The sequence below is a fragment of the Anopheles darlingi genome, chromosome 2 (assembly GCF_943734745.1).
Source record: "Anopheles darlingi chromosome 2, idAnoDarlMG_H_01, whole genome shotgun sequence".
Lineage (NCBI taxonomy): Eukaryota > Metazoa > Arthropoda > Insecta > Diptera > Culicidae > Anopheles > Anopheles darlingi.
Window position 1 is genome coordinate 74,709,000 of NC_064874.1, and position 19,557 is coordinate 74,728,556.

The following is a 19,557-nucleotide window of genomic DNA, read 5'->3' on the forward strand; positions in this document are numbered from 1 at the left end:
CGAGGGACCACATCCAGCGGGATGCTTCTTGGTCATGGTATTACGTCCCTCTTCCTGGAGGCCTCCAGTAGAAGAGGAAATATCTTCAATCAACCGGAAAAGCGATCGCCATTCCGTGGCCGTTTCTATCGAGCTGCGAAATGAAGCGTTTAGTACACAGCAAAAGTCAAATCGAACTGGAACGAACCTGCTTTGCGGCATAACTTTTGATTGCTTAATCCGTGTAACTTGTGTAGGAACAACGGAGAAAGATTTGTCCACTGAACCGTCCTAAGCACCGGGCGAGCAAATGAGTCTCGACGCGACCACTCACGCGAACTGTCATTGTGCCCGAATTCCGGTCACGGAAAATAAATTGAAAAGTTATAAACATAATCGTTATCGGGCACGGAAAGTGACAAGATGACTCTCCTTGGCGGTGGCGGGTTGCAATCTGTCTGAAAGTGGATCACTATCGGGTAAAAAGCGAAAGCTTCCGCTTCGGTTTCCTCCGATCGGGCGCTTTTCTTTTCCCTTTCCCTTTTCCTTGAGCGGTGCTGCGGCGTCTTTCTTTCCGTTCCGGCGCCAGCAGCAACCTTGGGGTGGTGGGTTGGTGGAAATCGTTATCAAAATAATTAAATTAAAACATCCAGGCTCCACGGGCATCGGGCGCTCGGTCGCTCGGTCGTTCCCTCGTCGATTGGCGACGGCTGTTGATTTATAATTTCAATTTAGCCACTTCCAGCAGACGTGCTGCTGGTTTGCCTGTTGGAAACTTCGCTTCGCCGGTCGGTCCTGTGGTAAGGAGACGGCAGAGGTGGTCCTCCTGGTAGAAGAGTCCGGTGCGGATTATTGGGCACGATGGATCGATTTTCGAGCACAGTAGTCGCGACAGTTGATGGCGGTGGTGGTGGTGGTGGTGGTGGTGGTGGTGGTGGTGGTGGTATTACTTCAGCATCGGTCCTTGGAAGCAGCTTGTTTGTCGCATCGACTTCAACTCCGGGACCCGAGGACTAGGAAGCCCTTTCGCTCTCGCACACTTCCTTTTTCACTCGCACTCACGCGTGCCGTGTTGTCCTTTTTGTCGATTTTATTTTCGCTGCCATTCGGTAAATACTTACATTTTATGCTTTCCTTCACCACCACGGCACGTCCTACCGCCCCCCGGGGCGGTTCGATCGATTCGAGGTCGATCGACGGACGTAATGACCGCCAACGACGCCAATGCCGACGCCAACGTCTGCCTTTCCGCGACATTTCTTCGATGGATTTTTTACAATCCATTTGCCACTTCCAGACCCTTCCCGGCAGCGAGCGAAAGAAGGAGCGTAAGATAAAAATCCGCAGGAAAAAAGGCAGCTGCTAGCAGCAACCAGATGGTCCGAAAGCAGCAGTAACAAGACACAAGAGAGACCAAGAGGATCATCACCATCCCGGGGTATCGGCGCGTGGCACCGATGAGCAGCGAGGGCCAGCAGCAGCAGTCGTTCTTTTAATTAATTTTGCGCGACGCAAAGTAATAGTTAATGAAGTAATTATCATTTTAAATCAGTTTTCCAATTACCATGCCGTGCCGTGCCGTTGCGCGGATGTGACGCTCAATTGTGCGCTGAGCTGAGTTGAGAGTGTGTGAATCTCTCGTGCGGCAACCATTATGCAGCACAACATCCAGGAAGTAGCGATGGGAGAGAGAGAGAGAGCTTCTTCACTTGGTTCACTGATTAAATTGTCAAAATGTGATGTTTGTGGTGAGAAGGGACCAGAAGGTCCTTCCAGAGCTGGTGTTCCGGGAAGCCATCGCAGGGCATGCGTCCTGTTGATAAGGTGTTAATTGACAGGCTGGCTTTGCTGAGGTGAGTGCCGCACTCCTCGGTGGTGTTGGTGCCCGAAATTGAGGTAGCCTTCAACAACAACAACATTAACATATATGCGGCGGAATAGAGTAGTGTTCCGGGAAAGAAGAACCACCGGAGTGGTTCAACACCTAACAACGCATCCTCTGTTTTGATCCCTCGCTGGATGCAGTAATGACCGGACCGGACCCTGTGCCTGGAGCCATCTGCGGAGACGTAATACGGAATTCACGGAAAAGACGCTTCGTAGTGCCACATCTTTGAGTTAATTGTGGTGTGCATGTGTGTGTGTGTGTGTGTGTGTGTACGTGGGTTCTGTTGTGTTAGGAACTCGCCCAGCAGGTGGTGTTAACAGGAGGAGCGAGCTGTCCACAACATTTAAATGAGGTACAGCGTGGCCGAGCGAGTGTCTTACGTAAATAGCCTCGAGCTGTCAAGGATCCCGCCAGGACCCGGTTCCTGGAATTCCGGATTCTCAGCCGGAAGCACAAATCGGGTCACTAGTTTCCTGGGTCACATCGGGCTATACATTCCGTGATCCGGGGGTGGCTGTTGTTTTTGGCCATTGCAAAATCAACAGCCAGCGCCCGGCAGCCCAGACCAGGAGTTAGTTTAAGTTTCGCTCGCCGCACTGTCTGGCTGGTTAGTGAGAAAACAAACAGCTTTTCGGCGTTGTTCGTTGCTGCCGGAGATCCGGAAAATAGTTGCGGTAACACCGCGGGCTGATAACAGCCTGGAACCCGAGCCATTCCCCTTGACCCCTCCCAAGGGACAAGGGAGCGCACGGAAAAGGAAACAAAACACAAACCCCAAATGACCCGAACAGGAGACAACGAAAGGGGGTTGCCGGAAAATTGAAGGTTTCCAAGCACCGGAAAGCATTGGGAGCAAAACCAAAACAACCCGAACCGAGGCCCGAGGTGGGGTTTTAGTATGTGCACCATCCTTCTTGTAAGCTTTAAAGGCGTCTTAAAGCGGCATGTATGTATGGATAATGATCGTCTTTTGGACCGATCCGAGGTGCTGATTCAGCACCATTCAGGAAGTGGGTTTTAACAAATTTGCACCAAAAAAAAAAAAGGAAACCCGACCAACACCGGCACAGCGTTCTGTGCCTGTCGCTGACGCACGGATCGTTAATTTTTCCGGGACCGAGCAACGGCGCAGTTGTTGTAGGTGTTTATGAAGCCGCGTTCCGTTGTAAATATTTGTTTCAACTCATGATTAATGATGCCAAATGTTGATGATGTTTGGCAACGGAGCGCACGTGTGTGTGTGTGTGTGTTTTGTGCCGAGATTTGCGCTGGTGTGCACCGTATATCTAAAACCAGAAGGCACCGCGCGATGCGTACCAGCGCTGGCACTGATTACTCCAAGCCAAAGCTCAATGTTTGCTGCCATCCAACCGAACACCAGATCCGGCGCTCTGTTTGGTTTCGCTGCCATTTGCATTTCATTAATACTTCGCCAGCAGCAGTAGCAGCAGGAGTAGCAGCAGGAGTCGCCGTAGTAGTAGTAGTAATGGCAGTACAAATGAAGTCCACCGGAATGAAGCCGCCGGGTTTTGTGGAGAATTATGATGTGTCCATGTGCTGTTTGTGTCGTTCGCGCAAAACCGCAGACCGCGACAACGGCGGTAGAGAGCTACTCTACTCGTCTCCCGGAGCTCGAAACAAAGAGCCCCGAGTGTCCAAGGGTCCTACTCCAACAGACACACACACACACACACACTAATCTCCCATCGTCACATCGTTTTGTACGACGACTTTTGGGAAGGAAAGGATGGAGCGTGGAGGGGGATAAAATGATGGAGGAAAACCCAAGCTCAAACCCTACGGTTAGGTGCCCGGCCACCTCATGGACCACCGAACATTCCTCGTAATTACAAACTTTCGCACAAACCGTCTCGTGGTGTGAGCAGCAGTGGAAAGAGAGAGAGAGAGCAGGAAAAGAAGACAAGAAAAGCGAGAGAGAGAGAGAGACACCGAGTAGCGCTAATCCGAGGAACGCCGGTAGCTACTGTCATCTATCGTCTGTGTACCGACGGCTTTTCCGGAACAGTGCCCGTACAGTGCTGTACAGCAATTTCGGTTGGCGGGGCTAGTCAGTGTAAGTACGTCGTTCCGTCGTCGTCGTGATCGTCTTAGTGGTGGCCACTTTCCGAGACACTCCCTTTTTGGGCGGACGATAACGCTTAATCTACTCGTAAGTCGAGATTTGTCCCGGGGTGAGAAAGTCATTCCGGATTCCGGTCGTTCTGCGTTTTCGTTTCGCGTTTGCGAGAAGACGGGCTTCGAAAGAATGCTACTTCTTCTACCATCACGGTGCGTCCCGGTTGCGAGAATAACCCCTTCCTTCGGTGGCGACGAACCACGAGGCGTGCGGTGCGGATACTCCGGAAGAACTCCGGCTCCGGAAGTGCCAACAGAAGCTGAGGAGCTCCGGTTTTGGCTCGAAATCCGGTAACGTTGTGGCTGCTGCTAGTTCTGTGACTGTATTTCGTGAGGTTTTCGAGGGTAGTATTTGTAATAATTTGTGTGGTGCCACCGGAAGTGGATTTCGGTGGGGGGAAAGGTCTCGATTTGGATTATGAACCGGCGCCTAGACGACGACGACATCGCCGCGCTGGTGGAATGGTTTTGGAATGCTGGGTGTGTTATGAGCTTTTGGGTTGTTTTCGGGGTCGACTAATGAAGATCGAGATGAAATTGTAAGCGTGAGAGAGAAAGGCGATCGCTAGCGCTCCAATCAGCAGACTGTTAACGGGGTAAGGATGCTATTCGGTTACGGTTTTTGGGGTTTTCGGGTACCATTCCTCACCATGATGTACGTCAACTCAAATTGTCGTGAGTCAAATTGTTGTTCTACTCTTGGCGGGGGGTTACTATTTACAAAACGCAGCCCCGGTTACGGGGCCGGGTATATGCGGCTTTTTCTTTTCGTCATTTGAATACTCGACACGGAGCACAGTGTACCGGTTTCGACGGAAGAGGAACCTTCAGAAGGGGACCTTTCTTCCGGGAGTGGCACACTGCGTGCTGTGTGGTTGGTTGATGTGTGGCCCTCGGAAACTTCCCGGACCGCTTTTCGCGGAATGAACTGCCGAGAGGCGCTGGGATTTGATGTCGTAGCAGCTGGGGACGGGAAGGTAGTTCCGGAACCGGTAAAACCGGAAGGACCTGTATATTCAGGTAGCGCGGTAGCATGTAGGAAACTAATTAAGAATTTGTGTTTAGGGAGTTGCCCCCCTTTCCACAGCCCCTTACCCTTAGCCCTTGAGTTCGTTGAGGAGTTGCTTGTGCAAATCTCATCCTTGTCGTCGTCGTCGTCGTTGTCGTCGGAATCAACACATGGCTTCAGTAGGCGGCAAGAAGATGAAGCAGATTTGCTTTTAGATTAATTAAAATTTCAGTTCCTCTCCATGGCGTCGTCGTCGTTGGTTGTACGGACGAAACAGCTGCACCCACACACATACATCGATGCTGAAAGGACTTGGCTGTTCAGGTTCAGGATGCTTTAAACCATCCGAACAACCAGCGCCGGAGTGTAACGTTGTATCGTCATGTCGAGCCTGGATGATCCTCAACCTTACCATCAATATCCATTCTTCACGCTTTGTACTTCACAATCTGGCAACTCACCACTCCATTCTCCGGTCCATTCCTTTTAATCGATCTGGTCGACGACGACGAGGCTGTGATGTGATTGTTCCAATTGTTAAGCCCCCGGGGAGTGTGGGTAGTTGCCGAGAAGTGCACCTTCCTTGGTCGGACAGGACCATCAAGACGGGTACATCATAATTGTCCTGTAGCCCGTGATCGGTTTGAAACCGGAAGCTCGGAGGTGGGTTAGGTGGTGACTGGTACCCGTACACACCGGCGTTCCGTTCATACATAGTTGATAAGCAACATCAGAACCGCTGGTCCGGAGCACTCTGCAGCACTTCGCTTCACTGCACGATGGACATAAGGGAATTCGTGTCCGTCAGCAGCTTCACCCACACGAGACGGCGGATGGCTAATTGGATGGCTTTCGGTGAACAACTCCCGATGTAGCAGCTCCCCTTTGAAGCTTATTTACTCTGCGCATGGTTTACCGGAGCACTTCCAGTGTAAGGGCGAAAGCCAGGCCGAAAGTAAATTTAATTTGTTGCCAACAATTTCATTCTGAAGTACCAATCCACAAGGCAAGGCAATCGAGATACTCCGGCTGCAGGAAGGTCTCGTGTGATGAACAAGTGATGAACGAGAGAGAGAGGGAGAGAAGGAGAGAGCGAATTTCCGGTGGCGAATACCTGCACGGAGTCGAATACGTCTATTTTGGGGTGAAATGAAAGCAGCAGCAGCTCCGTTCTCGACTCATTGTTACATTATTGAAGCCGCCTCCCTTCCCTGCTCGTGTGGTTTCAAGTGTTCCGTTGGATGTGGTCAATCGTGCTCGTGCTGGTTGAATGGTTTCATGAATTTCACTTTTGGGAAAACAGCTCCGTGAATTCGTGAATCCAAACAGCGCACCTTACAGCAAAACAGTCCCCAGTGGACTGGTACTGCTGGCACTTGCCTGGAGTGGAACTGGAGCGGCACGTTCGGCAGCACGAAGCGCGTAATCTCTCGCTAATCTTAATGAGCTTTTTACAAGCTAATCAGATTTTGACGTTCCGTGGTTTGGAGGGTAATTGACGTAGAGCGTAATCCGGAGCGTTAAAAGAGTGAAGGCAAATTGGCGCGGCAGAGCAGAGCAGAGAGAGCGAGAGAGCTGCCGCCAGTAGTCACCACTCGTCAGCTATTCCCCCCGGAGGGAGGGAGGTGAGTTTATTGAATGCATGCACAGCGAACGAACCGGAGGACGAACCCGGAGAGTGCTGGCAGCATACGAGACTTGGCCCCATTAGTTCCCTCCCCGTGGAGACCATGAACTCAATTTGCGCTCGAAATGTCGCTCCCTTAGAAGCCAATCCCTCGGAAAAGTCACATCAAAGGGCACCGGGAGGACGTTTTAATTTGAGCATGGATCATGAAGTATTCCCGGAAGAAATGCACCCCCTGCTCCCCTCTCGGGCACCATTACTTTAGCAGCTGGTCTTTTCTGCTGGATTAACCGAGTTGCCGAGCTGATTAAGCCAGTCGCTGGTCGCTATCGACTCTGAACTTCACTTAAACCCCTCTCCCCGCGGAAAGTTGGTTCGATGTCGCGTGTCGATTGTAAAGTTATGCTTATTGAAAGCTGAAAGCCGAGAGCGATTTCCGTCCGATCCAGAGGCCACGACAGTTTGACCTCGCGTCTTCCCGTTCAGATTCCCGCGTCTTCGCGGGAACGCAAAATGGGATTAATTTATTGAATTAACGACAAACCTTCGACCCGGAGCCCGAAAGCCCGCTTAAGTTGCTTACGTGGGCTTACCGACAATGCCTTACGAAGGAATAACTAGACCGGCCCGACTCCCCCCCCTTACACTGTTGGCCACCTTTCGTGGTAATGGTGGCCGTATTGAATCGTATTTTCTTGTTATCGTCGCCATCGTGTGCGCAGCCGGGACCGCGCGTGTCCTTGATTCGACGCTCGCAGAGCTACGTAAGCTCCGGGAATGCAAATCGATTAGCTGGAGGCTGGTGCGCTACGGAATTGGAAGCGGTTTCCTGCCGAAGCCGGGAATTCCGGAACGAAATCCGCTCCTAAATTGAGTCTCGGAGTTATTTTCGGTTTTGCGCAAAGCGGTAGCAACGGGCCCGGGGCTTGATTTTAGTCTATTTCTTCTGGAGCTCGACCGTATTAGATTTGATGCATTCCACAGCAACTTTGCCTTCCCAGACGCAGTGCACAGTGGCACTATTGTCGTCGTCGTCGTCGTCGTGGTCGTCGTCGTCGTCGTCGTCGTCGTCGTCGTCGTCGTCGTCGTCGTCGTCGTCGTCGCCGAAGAAGAACTCGCAAAGTGGCAACAGGGAAGAGGTAGCATTGAATGCGGATAAAGGCAACCAAGCGGTTTTTGAGGTGAAACTGGATGCTTGGCACAAATTTCCTTGAAGTTTGCCAGCCCTTTGATGCTCTCTACATTAATGCGAGAAGCGAATTACGAGCGAGCGAAGCAACAAACACTCCTCCCTCGCTCCCGATGAAAGCATATGTGGAAGCGATTTTTGCCCGTTTCCCGTTCGTTCCAGGTGGAGAAGGGGAACCTGGAAGAATATTTGCGTTCCCCTGGTGGTACGAGAATGTGCCTCGCATACCTTCCGTGTTCCGTCGCTTGCTTGCTTGCTTGACTGAATGCCTGAATCTTTGGAGCGAAGAAAAAAAAAACCGCTTCCCCAGGATGGAATCTCTATTTACGCGAGCTCGCGAGCAAAATGCGCGATCAGCGCAAACGTGCAAAGAAACGCGAGCCTGTTTAACGATAAAACACATCATCATCATCATCATCAGAAGCAGCAGCAGCAGCAGCAGCCGATGAGATGATGAGCGGATCATCAGCATTAATCGAGAACGTTTTGCGGTTTTGCGGCTGACGAGCGGGAGGAGAGAATCCACTTAGAAGTCTATTAACTGGCCGCAGCGCAGCCAGTGGCAGGTGCGCACGCGAGGTACGCGAAAAACGCGATTTTTCACAGTCTTTAGCAGCTTTTACGCGTCGTTCTCTTCATGTTCTTCTCCGGCCGTCAGGTCAGGTCCAAGGGTTTCCAAGGTTTTGTGCATTTCGTGCCGGCCGGTTTCAAGATTAGTGATCATCGTGTGCTGTAAAAGAGTAAAAACCGCTGCCGTGTGCGCTTTCCATTCCCGCTCCTCGTTGCACTCGATATGGCGAATTGTGTCGAGCATTTAATGGTAGCAGCAGAGTCGGCACCGGCAGCACCATCAACATACGGTGCTTGTTTGAGTTTTCCTGACTTCCTTATTTTAGTTCCGCGAAGCCCGCGGGCTTGATACGAGATCTGGCTGTCGCTGGGTGTTTTTGAGCGGGGAAAGAAAAACACGCGAAAACGAAGTGCGCTTTCATCGTGAGAGCCGAGCCGAGTATAAGGGGATGGGCCACCGGGATAGGAGGAGTACTGTATGCCAGCCATCCACCAAAAACCGGCGCGCAAAACCGAACGGAGAACCCGGGGAGAGAGAGAGGCAGTGAGTGAAATGACTTTTTGGCAAAGTTTACCTTGTACTTCAAGGGTCTCGAAGAATGCTTCTGTTCGCTTCTGCTGTGTGCGCTGTGTGTGCTTCACTGGGTTCTGGCGGTGAATGTGGCGCCAGAAACGGGGCACCAGGAATAGAACCACCACCGGCTGCTGAGGATGAGGTTTACCCGTGTGCCTCCCATCTTACCGGGGTGCTTACAGGGTGCTGCGGTGAGTGGCCTTGTGAGAATGAGCCGGTGATGGTGAGGTAGAGCAGAAGCGGGCAAGCAAACTTGTTGGCATGTTTGTGGTGGCTGCCGTTTTCGCGTACGGAAACGGCGAACGGAAGTGAACCCTCGGTGTTCGGTGTGTGGTTCGGTGAGCGCTTTCTGGAGCTTTGACAGTGAATAGGCCACTAAATCACCGCGACTCACGCGGGGCCGGTACGGAGCAGGCGGTGCCGGTGTTGTAAGCGCTTTACATTGTAAGCGAAAAGGGAAAAGATCCCAAATTAAGACACAAATATTTGTGAAACATTTGCCAGCGGCTCTTTCACGTGTGTGTGTGTACGCGGGACAAGTGGCTAGGCGAAGGTTGAAACTTTAGAAACTATGCAGAGCTCTACCAGTTAGTGCTGCATGCTCAGTGCTCCAGAGTGCTTGACAGCCGCGAGTAACAGTGCCACTTGCCGGAAATAATATGCAATTAACGGTGAGTGTTCCGGGCTTCTTCTGGCAACCGCGAGGCCAACGCCAAAAGCCACCATCACGATGAGCTAAGAAGCGTGTTAAGCTCCATGTTTTGTTCCGTTTTGCATTATCTCCCCCAAACAGCTCTGCTGCTTGGCTTAATGCTTAAGATTGTTCGTCAAGTAGTTTAATAGTTTAAATGCATCCCGAGCGCTACATAGCTTATGGGTATTGGTGTTACAGATCTAATTGTAATGGTTCAACTTACCTTCGCCGTGCGTCTTCGCGGTGACGTTGAGAAAATTGTGATTGAGCTCCACATTCTCGTCGATGTCCGCCTCGTAGATGACCTTCTCGAAGTACAGCGGATAGTCGTTCTTGTCGGCGATGCCAGTTTTGATGAATTTAGTAACTGAAACGAGTTTGCAAATGGAAGCGAAAAAAAAAAACGAATTAATTTCAAGTGAATCGAGAACAGGCGGCCAGCCATCATCCAGTTGACCGGCGGCAGAAATTGCTTTCCGTTTCAGCTTGTCGGACCATTTCCTGGACATATGGTCGTGCATAAGCGATGGTTATTCCGAATGCAGCAGCAGCAGCACAGAAGCGCTACTAATGGAAAGCGAAACCGATAAATTTCGATTTGTCCCACACACACACACACACACACGCTCGCGCGTCGCACGTAATTGCAAGCATTGATGTTACCCTCCCCCGAGGCACACGAGGTGCATTTGGAAAACTGGAAAATGTGAATCAGATTCCGGGTAGCCAAGAAGATGTTGAAGCAAAAATGGGGAAAAAATCGCTCTCAACCGCAATCTGGCCCGGTTCTGACCATCCGATAACGATTCTTGACCAAACGGCCATGGCTTCTGGTCGCTTCTGGTTCCATTCTACGGTGGTTTCGAGCGAATTTCGACAGACCACGGGCGGCGGGCACAAATTGCATGTCCAAATGCACGGACCACGGACGCCCGGGGCCAGATTGTTCGGAATAAGAAATCGAACAGAAAACCAAAGACACACGACTGGCGCGCAAACGGTGCGAGCAAAGTACAATTTGAAACAATTTAAAATCCATTTTCTACTGCCATGATTTCGGGACCGATGCTCGATTCCACCAGTCCACTGCACCATCCGGTAACTTGGGTTCCATTTGCTGTCGGAGTTCGACCTCGACATCGCTCAGATCGATGCACTTTCTTATGCTTCGGTTCTTCTGCCGGTTACAGCCACGAGCCAGGCGGTTCTTTTCTCGAGGCTCCACAGCTTCCGCAGCTAGAAAAGTTTGTCCTCCGGACATTGGCCGTGTTCCTGTTCCAGTAGCCCTTCCCCAAATACGATACCGGTGCCGAGCAGCGAGCTACCTGATGGAAACTAATCTTCGAGAGGAACTATATCCCATGGATCCATTGATTGACCACCTCGGGGCTACATCCAGTAGCACGGGGGTTCGAGGAGAACCGGTGGTCGGTGGTTCGATTGCTGCGAAGCGTTAGCTTAACATTTCAATTTGCTGCCTTCAACTTCCTACTCGCTCCATTGTTCGGAGTGGATCAATAGACTCCGGGAAAAAAGGACAAGTTAGTCTCCTGGAAGTTTCCCCGGAAAAGGGCGGTGGCTCGGTTCTCGGCTGGCTGGGCAATGCTGGTTAGGAAATGGTTTCGTTTGTGGACTTGTTTCTGGAAGTAATACTGTTCAGTTTAGAGTTTTGCTCTGAAGCCGTTTTAATGCACTTTTGCATAATGCATTCAAGGATTTATGAGACGAGTTCCAGGTGATTCGGCATCGATCATTTTGAATTCAACATCCGGCTGTGTATTATTTTATTTCCCTTTCCAACCTTCCCTTTTCGCTCACACACATCCAGGCTTTTTAAATTATTAATCAACTGAAATTGCCCAAAAGCGATGAGTTTTTTTTTTATAAAATATCGCAACTGAATGCATCCAGCAGGAATCATGAGTTTCAAAGGCGTAGTTGCGCCAAGTTGCGCGAAACGGCAACACTACTGCCAGCCGTTCGTGACAAATGTCAATATTTAATTCTTTTGAAAAACGATAGAAAAATATCGCTCGCCCAGTGCACGCTGGGTGCACTCAAGCGCAACCGGTGACGGTGACCGATAAACAGGAATTCGGGGGGGAGGAGGGAACGCTTGCATAACGCATTTCTGCCTACGGAAACGAGATTATTCCGGATTGGCAATCGAATTTTCATCCACCGGTCCATTCCGGTGGCAAAAAGAAGTCGCGGCTCCCAAAAACCCGGCCACGAACAACATTGTGGTCCCTGCTGCGCCCTCTTTTTTCTTTGGTTTATCGTTTACGGTTTTGATTATTTGATCAGAAATGTAGGAATAGCAAAGAACCGGTTCGCTGATGTTTTATGCACTTCAGTCTGATGATTGGTTTTTTTTTTTAATTTTGAAGGGAAATAATGTCAATCCATCATGGCGCTACACAATGTTGCCAGAAGTGCCGCTTATGTAGTGGTTATCAAAAATGCTAGAATTCATTACTGTTCATTGCATTTCGGTGTTCGATCAGGAAAACACCAATCACTAGCTCTTCAAAGCTATATTTGAAGTATTTGAAAAGCTTGTGAAGAGCTTGGCTTATCAACAGGACATTAAACAAACTTACAAACATCGGGACTGTGTTTGTCTAGATCTAAAAGAGGTACCTTAAACATTGCATCCTTCACTACAATCTCCATCGTTTTCAGTCTCTCACACACACACAGCGGATAGGCTATCGAGTGCAGCGCTGTAATCGATGGTAGTTTGATTTGAAACCCGATAACCTCAATGTATTTTTAATAAATTTATACCCACACACACACACACATACGCACACGGTACATGCTGCTACTCCAAGCAAATAAACTCAAATCAATTGCCATTCGATGAATGTACGCGGTGGTGGTTCCGAGTATTGTGAGTGGAAAAGTTACGCCATTAAACTATCGTAGCACATATTGTTCCTCCATTCAAAAGGAGGGGGGAGGAAAGTGAGTGAGAGAGAGAGAGAGAGAGATAGGGCCACAACATATTTGTTCGGCAAATGATTGGTGACCGGCGCAGATCGTGCTCGGCGCCGCACGCCTCAAGAGTGACTTTTCCAATCGTAAAAAGCAATAAATGGATATCCGAGCTAACTGCGTGTTTGTGTGTGTGTGTGTGCGTTGCTGGTCGGGGCGCGTGCTAGATTTTCGTTCAATTGATCGGCCCCTTAATCAGCTTGCACCGTGCCGCCATCCAACAGTGGGCTGCATACGACCGAGCGAACGGTGAGGGGATCGAAAACAAACTTTTCAATTTATGTTGCTGCAATTCCTGTTTGGTTTGCATTTTGCTGCAGTTTGTATTTCCGCCATCGCCATTCGGCGCCCCTCTTCGCTCGACCGACACCAGAACCCAGAGCTTGAGTGCAGTTTGACGACGCTTACTTCCTGTTATTTTTGGTGCCCCGTTCCCTCCCTGCCCGAAGCTTTGTCAGGTTCCACCTCCTGTTCCGGTTGGTATCCGGTGACCGGACTTGCACCAGCAAACTGTCGGTGTCGGTGATGCCTGGGGCCACTATAAACTATAAATAATAAAGGTAAGCAAGACACTCAACCGTTTCTGCTACCATTATTCCGGGGGAGGGTCCTTCTTTCTTTCTTGCGCTCCCCGTTTTTTTGCCTCCATGTTATTTGGAATTGAAACATCACATCCACATCCACCGCACCATTCGCACCTTCTGCTTCACTTCATCGATTGAGGTGGTGTGTGTGTGTGTGTGTGGGTTTGCAAAACAGGAACGGGGAGCAGGGGTTGAACACTTTCTTTGGTAAGTTCCAAGCCAGCGCCGAACATCGCATAATGCGCTCCCCAAAACTTCACCGGCAATGCGTCAAATCGAGTAGAGAGCTCCAACAATGCTCACTCTCACCACTTTCACATAACCGACGCCAACACCATTGACACCGTTGATCGATCGTATAAGGTATGAACCGGAGCGGCTGCTGCTGCTGCCGGACCGGAGGCGCACCACCACCACGACGAGCATACAATGTATGCCAGAGGTAGCAGAGCCTTCGAGCGGTACGAGGATAAAATGAAATTTATTATTTAGTCAAATATGGCCCGGCACTCGGCAAACGGAGTTGCGATGCGAGTCCACCTGGCAAGCAGAGCATGTCGGTCGATCGACCGGGTACCGGGTACCCGAGGGGGGGTTAGGTAAATGTGGGAAAGCGTGCAAATCGAATTTAGTCTCCCCGTTAGCTGGCAATTTTTTTATTTTCGGTATTTGCTATCTACTCGCTGCTCGCTGACGTCTCGATCTTTCCATCATCCGGTGCACCTGTCTGGAAGGGTGCACCCGTTCGACACCAGACCCGACAGCGACTGCAGCTGCACCAAAATGGTGAGTTTGAATAAATATTGCATCAATCGTGCAGTTCAAAAGGGGGAAGGGGGGGACAGCGCAAATTGGAGATATACTCAGTTAGAGGGATACCCGCCCCCCGGGGTGGGAGTGTTAGTGGCGTGTGCTTTTGTTCGGTCGGTCGTATGTTAGGAGTCGCATTTGTTTTTTTTTTTCGGTACGAGATAAATAAGCGATGTGGCATATGGATAACATGAAACCATGCTCCCGATGCAGCTACTCGCACCATGCGGCACCGTTGTTTGTGGTCGGAATTGCGCTTAGAATAGCGCCCTTTCAAAGGCAAACAATAAAGCAAAAAAAAGCAGGAAGTGAAAAACCATTATTTTCAACATGCCACGCCAACCAATCGCGCCGTCGCTGTTCGGGGCTGTTAGTGACGTTGTCAATTGACTGTCACACCGATCCTGGTAGCCGGTGGCTTTATCGAATTCATAACGCACCGGGACGCTGTGGATTAAACAGCAACGTTGCGGTTGCGGTGCGTCGTTCACCTTCGCTATCTGTTTTTCGCTACTGAGGGGAAGCAGTTTTTTCTCTCTCTCTCTAACTATCACCAGCCGTCAGACACCGGCAAGGGCCGTGTGGTTTTTCGATGTCTGAATAATTGAATCTAACATCCGCCGAACGGTCCCCTCCTCGGGGGTGTCTGGTCTGGTCGAACGGTACGATTCATCTCGCACTCGCCCGGGGGTGCAATTGAGTGTAAAAAGCGTCATGCATGCACCCCTAATTCAACTAGCGATCGACGGTAACAGCTCATCGGAAATGAAGTTATCTTGTTACTGGTTCCGCTCATGCTCTCTCTCTCGCTCACAGCCCACCTTTTTTTGGTCCATTTACGGAAAAACTCGTCTAACGTTTCGCAATAAAAATCCTATCTGTTGCATTTGCGCACTGCAAATGGAATTTGAATAAAGAGGGTCCGGTATGCATTTTTAATAGATGAAATCTGTCGTGCAAATACTTTCCCAACAAATTTCATTGCAAAATACCCAAACATGGAATTGAATAATTCCATTTCGATGAAATGCTTCATGAGCATGATGTATTTCGTCCGAAAAGCGGACGTGCTGCAATAGCAATTTATTTTGATTCGAATTTGAAAACAACATTCTTTCCTTTTAATAGGGGATTGGGGGGGAAAAAAAGCTGGAAGCAAAGAGAATCCACATCACGGTCGCTGGTCGATTCCTTAATGGACCATTAAATCTATTGCACCAGATGGCCAGATGGTCGATGGTCGGTCGGACGGTATTGCTTTTCCCGGCTCTCATTTGTCCGGCACCAATTTGGTCTGGCTTGGTCGCTTTTTTGTCGCTTCGCCTCGGTGAAAGACCAATTTGCTTTCGCGACACTAAAAGAATGATCAACATCACCACGCGGTACGGACGACGGTACTAGGCGCCTCCATCAAGCACCAGGCGCCTCCATCAGGCGCACATAAAATAATACCCAAGTATTGACAAGCGCCAGTGAATGGCGTGGCAACGAGCGATCGAACGATTCCAGAAACCAGAAAGCAGGACTGCTTCATAAAAAGCGCAAAACCGTTGACCATAAAGACTGGCCTTTGGCGTTCGGCTGGTAGAATGCAAGTCCAGGAATTGGAGAGCAAACACATCCTTGGCCATCCAATGGACACATACTTGCAAATGACGGCTGTGTGTTTGCTTTCTTTCTCTCTCTCTTTTTTTATCTTTCAACCTCTCCTGCTCTCTCTCTTCCTAACGTCACAACAACTCGAAACAAAGAAGGTTTAATGATGCCACATGGTGGAGCGCGCCCTCTTATACTCCGGATGGGGAAGGTGGGTGGCATGAAAACAAGTCCCGCCAGCATGACGGTTCTCTAACGTTGTTCCCGTTCCTCGCAAAGCGCTTGTTTCAGTGAGCAACGAAAAGAGGGATTTTATTATACCCCGGCAGAGGTTAACCCAATTATTGAAAATGGTTCGCCGATGAAACTGCTGTACTGCAGCAGCGGCGCAGGAACGGCGTCTAATTGATTCTGTCGTCGGAATAATATTTTGTTTTACGACCGCTCCATTAACAGCGACCTCATGATGACTGAAAGCGCCGATTCACCATTCATCCCTCGGGAACACCCAGAGGCCTTTCGCCAGAGATTTCGCTTTGGAGGAATAACAACAAAAAAAGGAAAAGACGGAACTAAACGGCATGACAACCGTGGCATCCGATAAGCATTAACGTCATTTTATTCACGGAATGTTGGGTTGTGACAGTGCGACCGGTGTCGGTGGTATGGTAGACGAAGACGCACGATATTTCATGCTTCTCGTCGTTTAATTTATGTGGAACAGATATTAGTTTGATGAAACGCCAGACGCCACCGCCACGGAGCCGTCGACGAGCTTAAAGCCATCGAGCAAGACGCAGACATGACTTCATAAAAAAAGCGGCGAAGTGAGTAAAATATGCGATCAATAAATTAATTGCTGGAGGTAGCAATCAAAATTGCACTTTGCGCATGGTGCACTCGCATTCTCTAGAGGCACGGAGGCACGGAGGCACGAAGACATCGCCTTCAAAGATGGCAAACGGAATGGAACGTGCTTTGCTTTGCAGCAAAATAAAGCAATCAACGTTCTTTCGTCGCGTCGAGTTCGTGTTCCGTGGCGCGTTGCGTGCCTTTTTGCATCCATCCCGGCTAGCTGAGAATTTCCGTTGCTGCAAATCGTCTCGGTTTCTCCCGGTCCGGCAAGCCTTTCAAAATAAATTGCATCCAGCATTGCGCCGGTTGGGCAAGAAAATGTTTCTTTTTAACATAACGAAAAAAAAAAACACCCTACACATGGTACACCGAACGACAGGTCGGATTAAGATATAAGCTGGTCTCCGTTCTCGATGCGGTCCTGCACAGCGAAACACCAAACTGTTATCGAACCACGGCAGCATGGACGCAAAAAGTAGCAAACATTATCAAGCTGCTGCTGCTGCTGCTGCTGCTGCTGCTGCTGCTGCTACCGAATTTCTGATAGTCGGCAAGAAGCACCGACACACCGACCACTCCACTTGATGACATTTTTGTGCAATAAACAAGCACTAAGTGGAATTAATTAAATAAAAAATCGCATCAATTTGTTGCAGCGTGCAGTTCGTGCGGAAATGGCTATTTGTGCTTTCCGCTCGAGACAACCGCGGTGTGGTTTTTGTTTTCTTTTATTAAAGAGCGGGGCCCTGGACTGGGCAGTAGGGGGGGGGGGGGGGTGGGTCGCAGCAAACGCTCTCCATCTATGTTATTATATGTTTTCTGCTTCTTCCGCTGGCTGGCTCATTATTTTCGTTTAACTTTCTCGGACGCCAGCACCGAACCAGAACCGGATGCCAGCGACGCAACAATCCAGTGCCAGAAAACAACCATATTGGATGCGTCCGCGCAGGGCGGGATGTGAGTGGGTGGCGAGTGAGTTTTCCCGAAAAATATGCTCCCATCCCGGGTAGTCGATCACACGCCCTCGTGCACCCGGGTTTCCGGTCCAGCGGAGAAACAAGAGAAAAATAAAGTGGCAAACATGGAATGGTCCACGCGTCGTCCACTTTGCCGGGCCACTCGGTGGCCACTGTAGCCAACGACGGTCGGATGGACCAGACCGAAACCTTTGCTCTTTCGCGAACGTGCAACCAGCATCGTCGTCTGATCTCGTAGACAATTGAAAGTAGTCACGGTGGCGGGAGTGATTCCACATCCCACCCGGTATCATGTGCTGAAAGGAAGCTGCTTCACTTTTGTCCTGTCTTAGCTCGGAGCGCGCGCACGTGTGTGTGTGAGAAGCGAAAAGCGAGCGGTTTTTTGTGTGTTAAAGTTCATGTGATGACGCGTGTGATTCTAGCTAGCAGGAACCGGAAACCCAGAGACAACGTGACCGATTTGAGGTTGCAGCAAAGAAATGCATCGAGAGAGTGTTCCTAAAAATATTACCGGAGCATAATGAGGTCAGCAAGAAAACGGTGAAAAGGGGAAGGGGAAAACAGCAAAATCGGAAAACATAGCAACTCTCTCTCTCTTTCGACGATGAACACTGTGACCTCCTTCTCCCCTAATTGATGATGGTGATTTATCTTCTCCGGCCGGTAATTTCAATTTGCTCAACAGTGTGGGATTTGCTGTGAAGTCGGCTCCGGTACAGGAGTTGGATGTCTACAAAGCGTGTACCGATGACCACGTTTGACGCATTTTCAGGACGAGATCGGTTGCAGAGAATTTAGAGCACCGAGCTTCAAGCCCGCCTGGATTCGATGATTGATTGACAGTGGGCTTCAGGTGTGTTTGAGTAGCCGAACGAAATGAAGCAGACTTCAAACGTCAACCTGAGGGCATTTTGAGGTATTGGAGAATCAATTTGCACCGGTAGTTCATTTATTTAAATTAATGATAGTTTGTTTTGGGTATGTATGGTGAAGGAAATGAATTTTACGGAAGACATTTTCTTGATTCGAAATGAGCTTCATCAGGACAGATGCTTTAGGGGGGGACTTCGGTGTCTTATTTTATTTCTTCGTATTTACTTTTTACTCATTTTTTATTAGTGCTGATCTTTTCAAGAGTATTGTGTAAAATTGTGGGATCGATCGAAGCAAAACTGTCGAAGATATTGATTTTTGAAAATCCGCCTTTCTACAAGGCTTGATCTATCTAGTTTTCAGTCAGTACCCATCGTAGCATAAAAACTACTGAACCGATCGATTTGAAATTTTGAACTCACAACCTGTACACTATTTGCCAGGTAACCCCGTCAAGTTTGTATGAAAATTGTTGATACTTTTTTTTTAAATAATTATGTAAAGCTAGTTTTTTGAGGCAACATCGAAAAAAGCATCACTTTTCATCTTCAAAAATCTGACAAAAGCCAAAAACATGGAAAATTCATCATAAACTCAACGGTTCTACTTGGATAAATTTATGATTTAACAAAAGAATATTCAATTGTATATTTCAGATGACCCGGCAGCTACGATGGGTAGCTACGATGGGCACCGCAAAAAGTACATTTTAGCAAACTTGCCGTTCTAGATTGGATGCCATGAACGTAGTTTTGATCAAATCTTTCCCAAAATAGAACCAAATATTCTTTAAAAGTTGCAGTTTAATATGACATTATTTTTAATAAAAATAAAGTTTAATGGTTTCTTCACTTAAAATCGTCAAAAATAAGCCTTTTTTTTTTTTTTGTTGGTAACTTACGGGCGGAGCCGTATTTATTAAGATAATAGGGAGAATAAAGTAAAGTAAAGTAAGCAGGCATTTCCTCCTGCCCTGGAACCCTTATACCGGGGGGACTCGGTGATTAAACTTAATCTTAAGCCTAGTTAACAAAAATGCCAGACTAGCTGGCCTGGTGACGGATAAAGGGCGGTGTAGATCGCGTGGAGACGCTTCGGAGGCGGGCGCCTCATCGATCTTCCGGCATCGCTATTGGCTATCGCACCTTGGGCGGTATTCTATCTCCTTGGCGGTATTCGACTATCGCATTTGGCAA

At 49.2% G+C, this 19,557-nt stretch overlaps 1 protein-coding gene across 2 annotated transcripts in view; it reads right to left on the reverse strand.

Moving 5' to 3' along the window:
- Window positions 1-19,557, reverse strand: part of LOC125951432 (neural-cadherin-like) — a 159,776-nt gene that overhangs the window by 55,122 nt on the left and 85,097 nt on the right. For both annotated transcript variants that reach the window (XM_049680271.1, XM_049680272.1), the window contains one exon: window positions 9,890-10,033. In XM_049680271.1, the coding sequence (XP_049536228.1) occupies window positions 9,890-10,033 (144 nt within the window). The remainder of the gene's footprint in view (window positions 1-9,889; window positions 10,034-19,557) is intronic.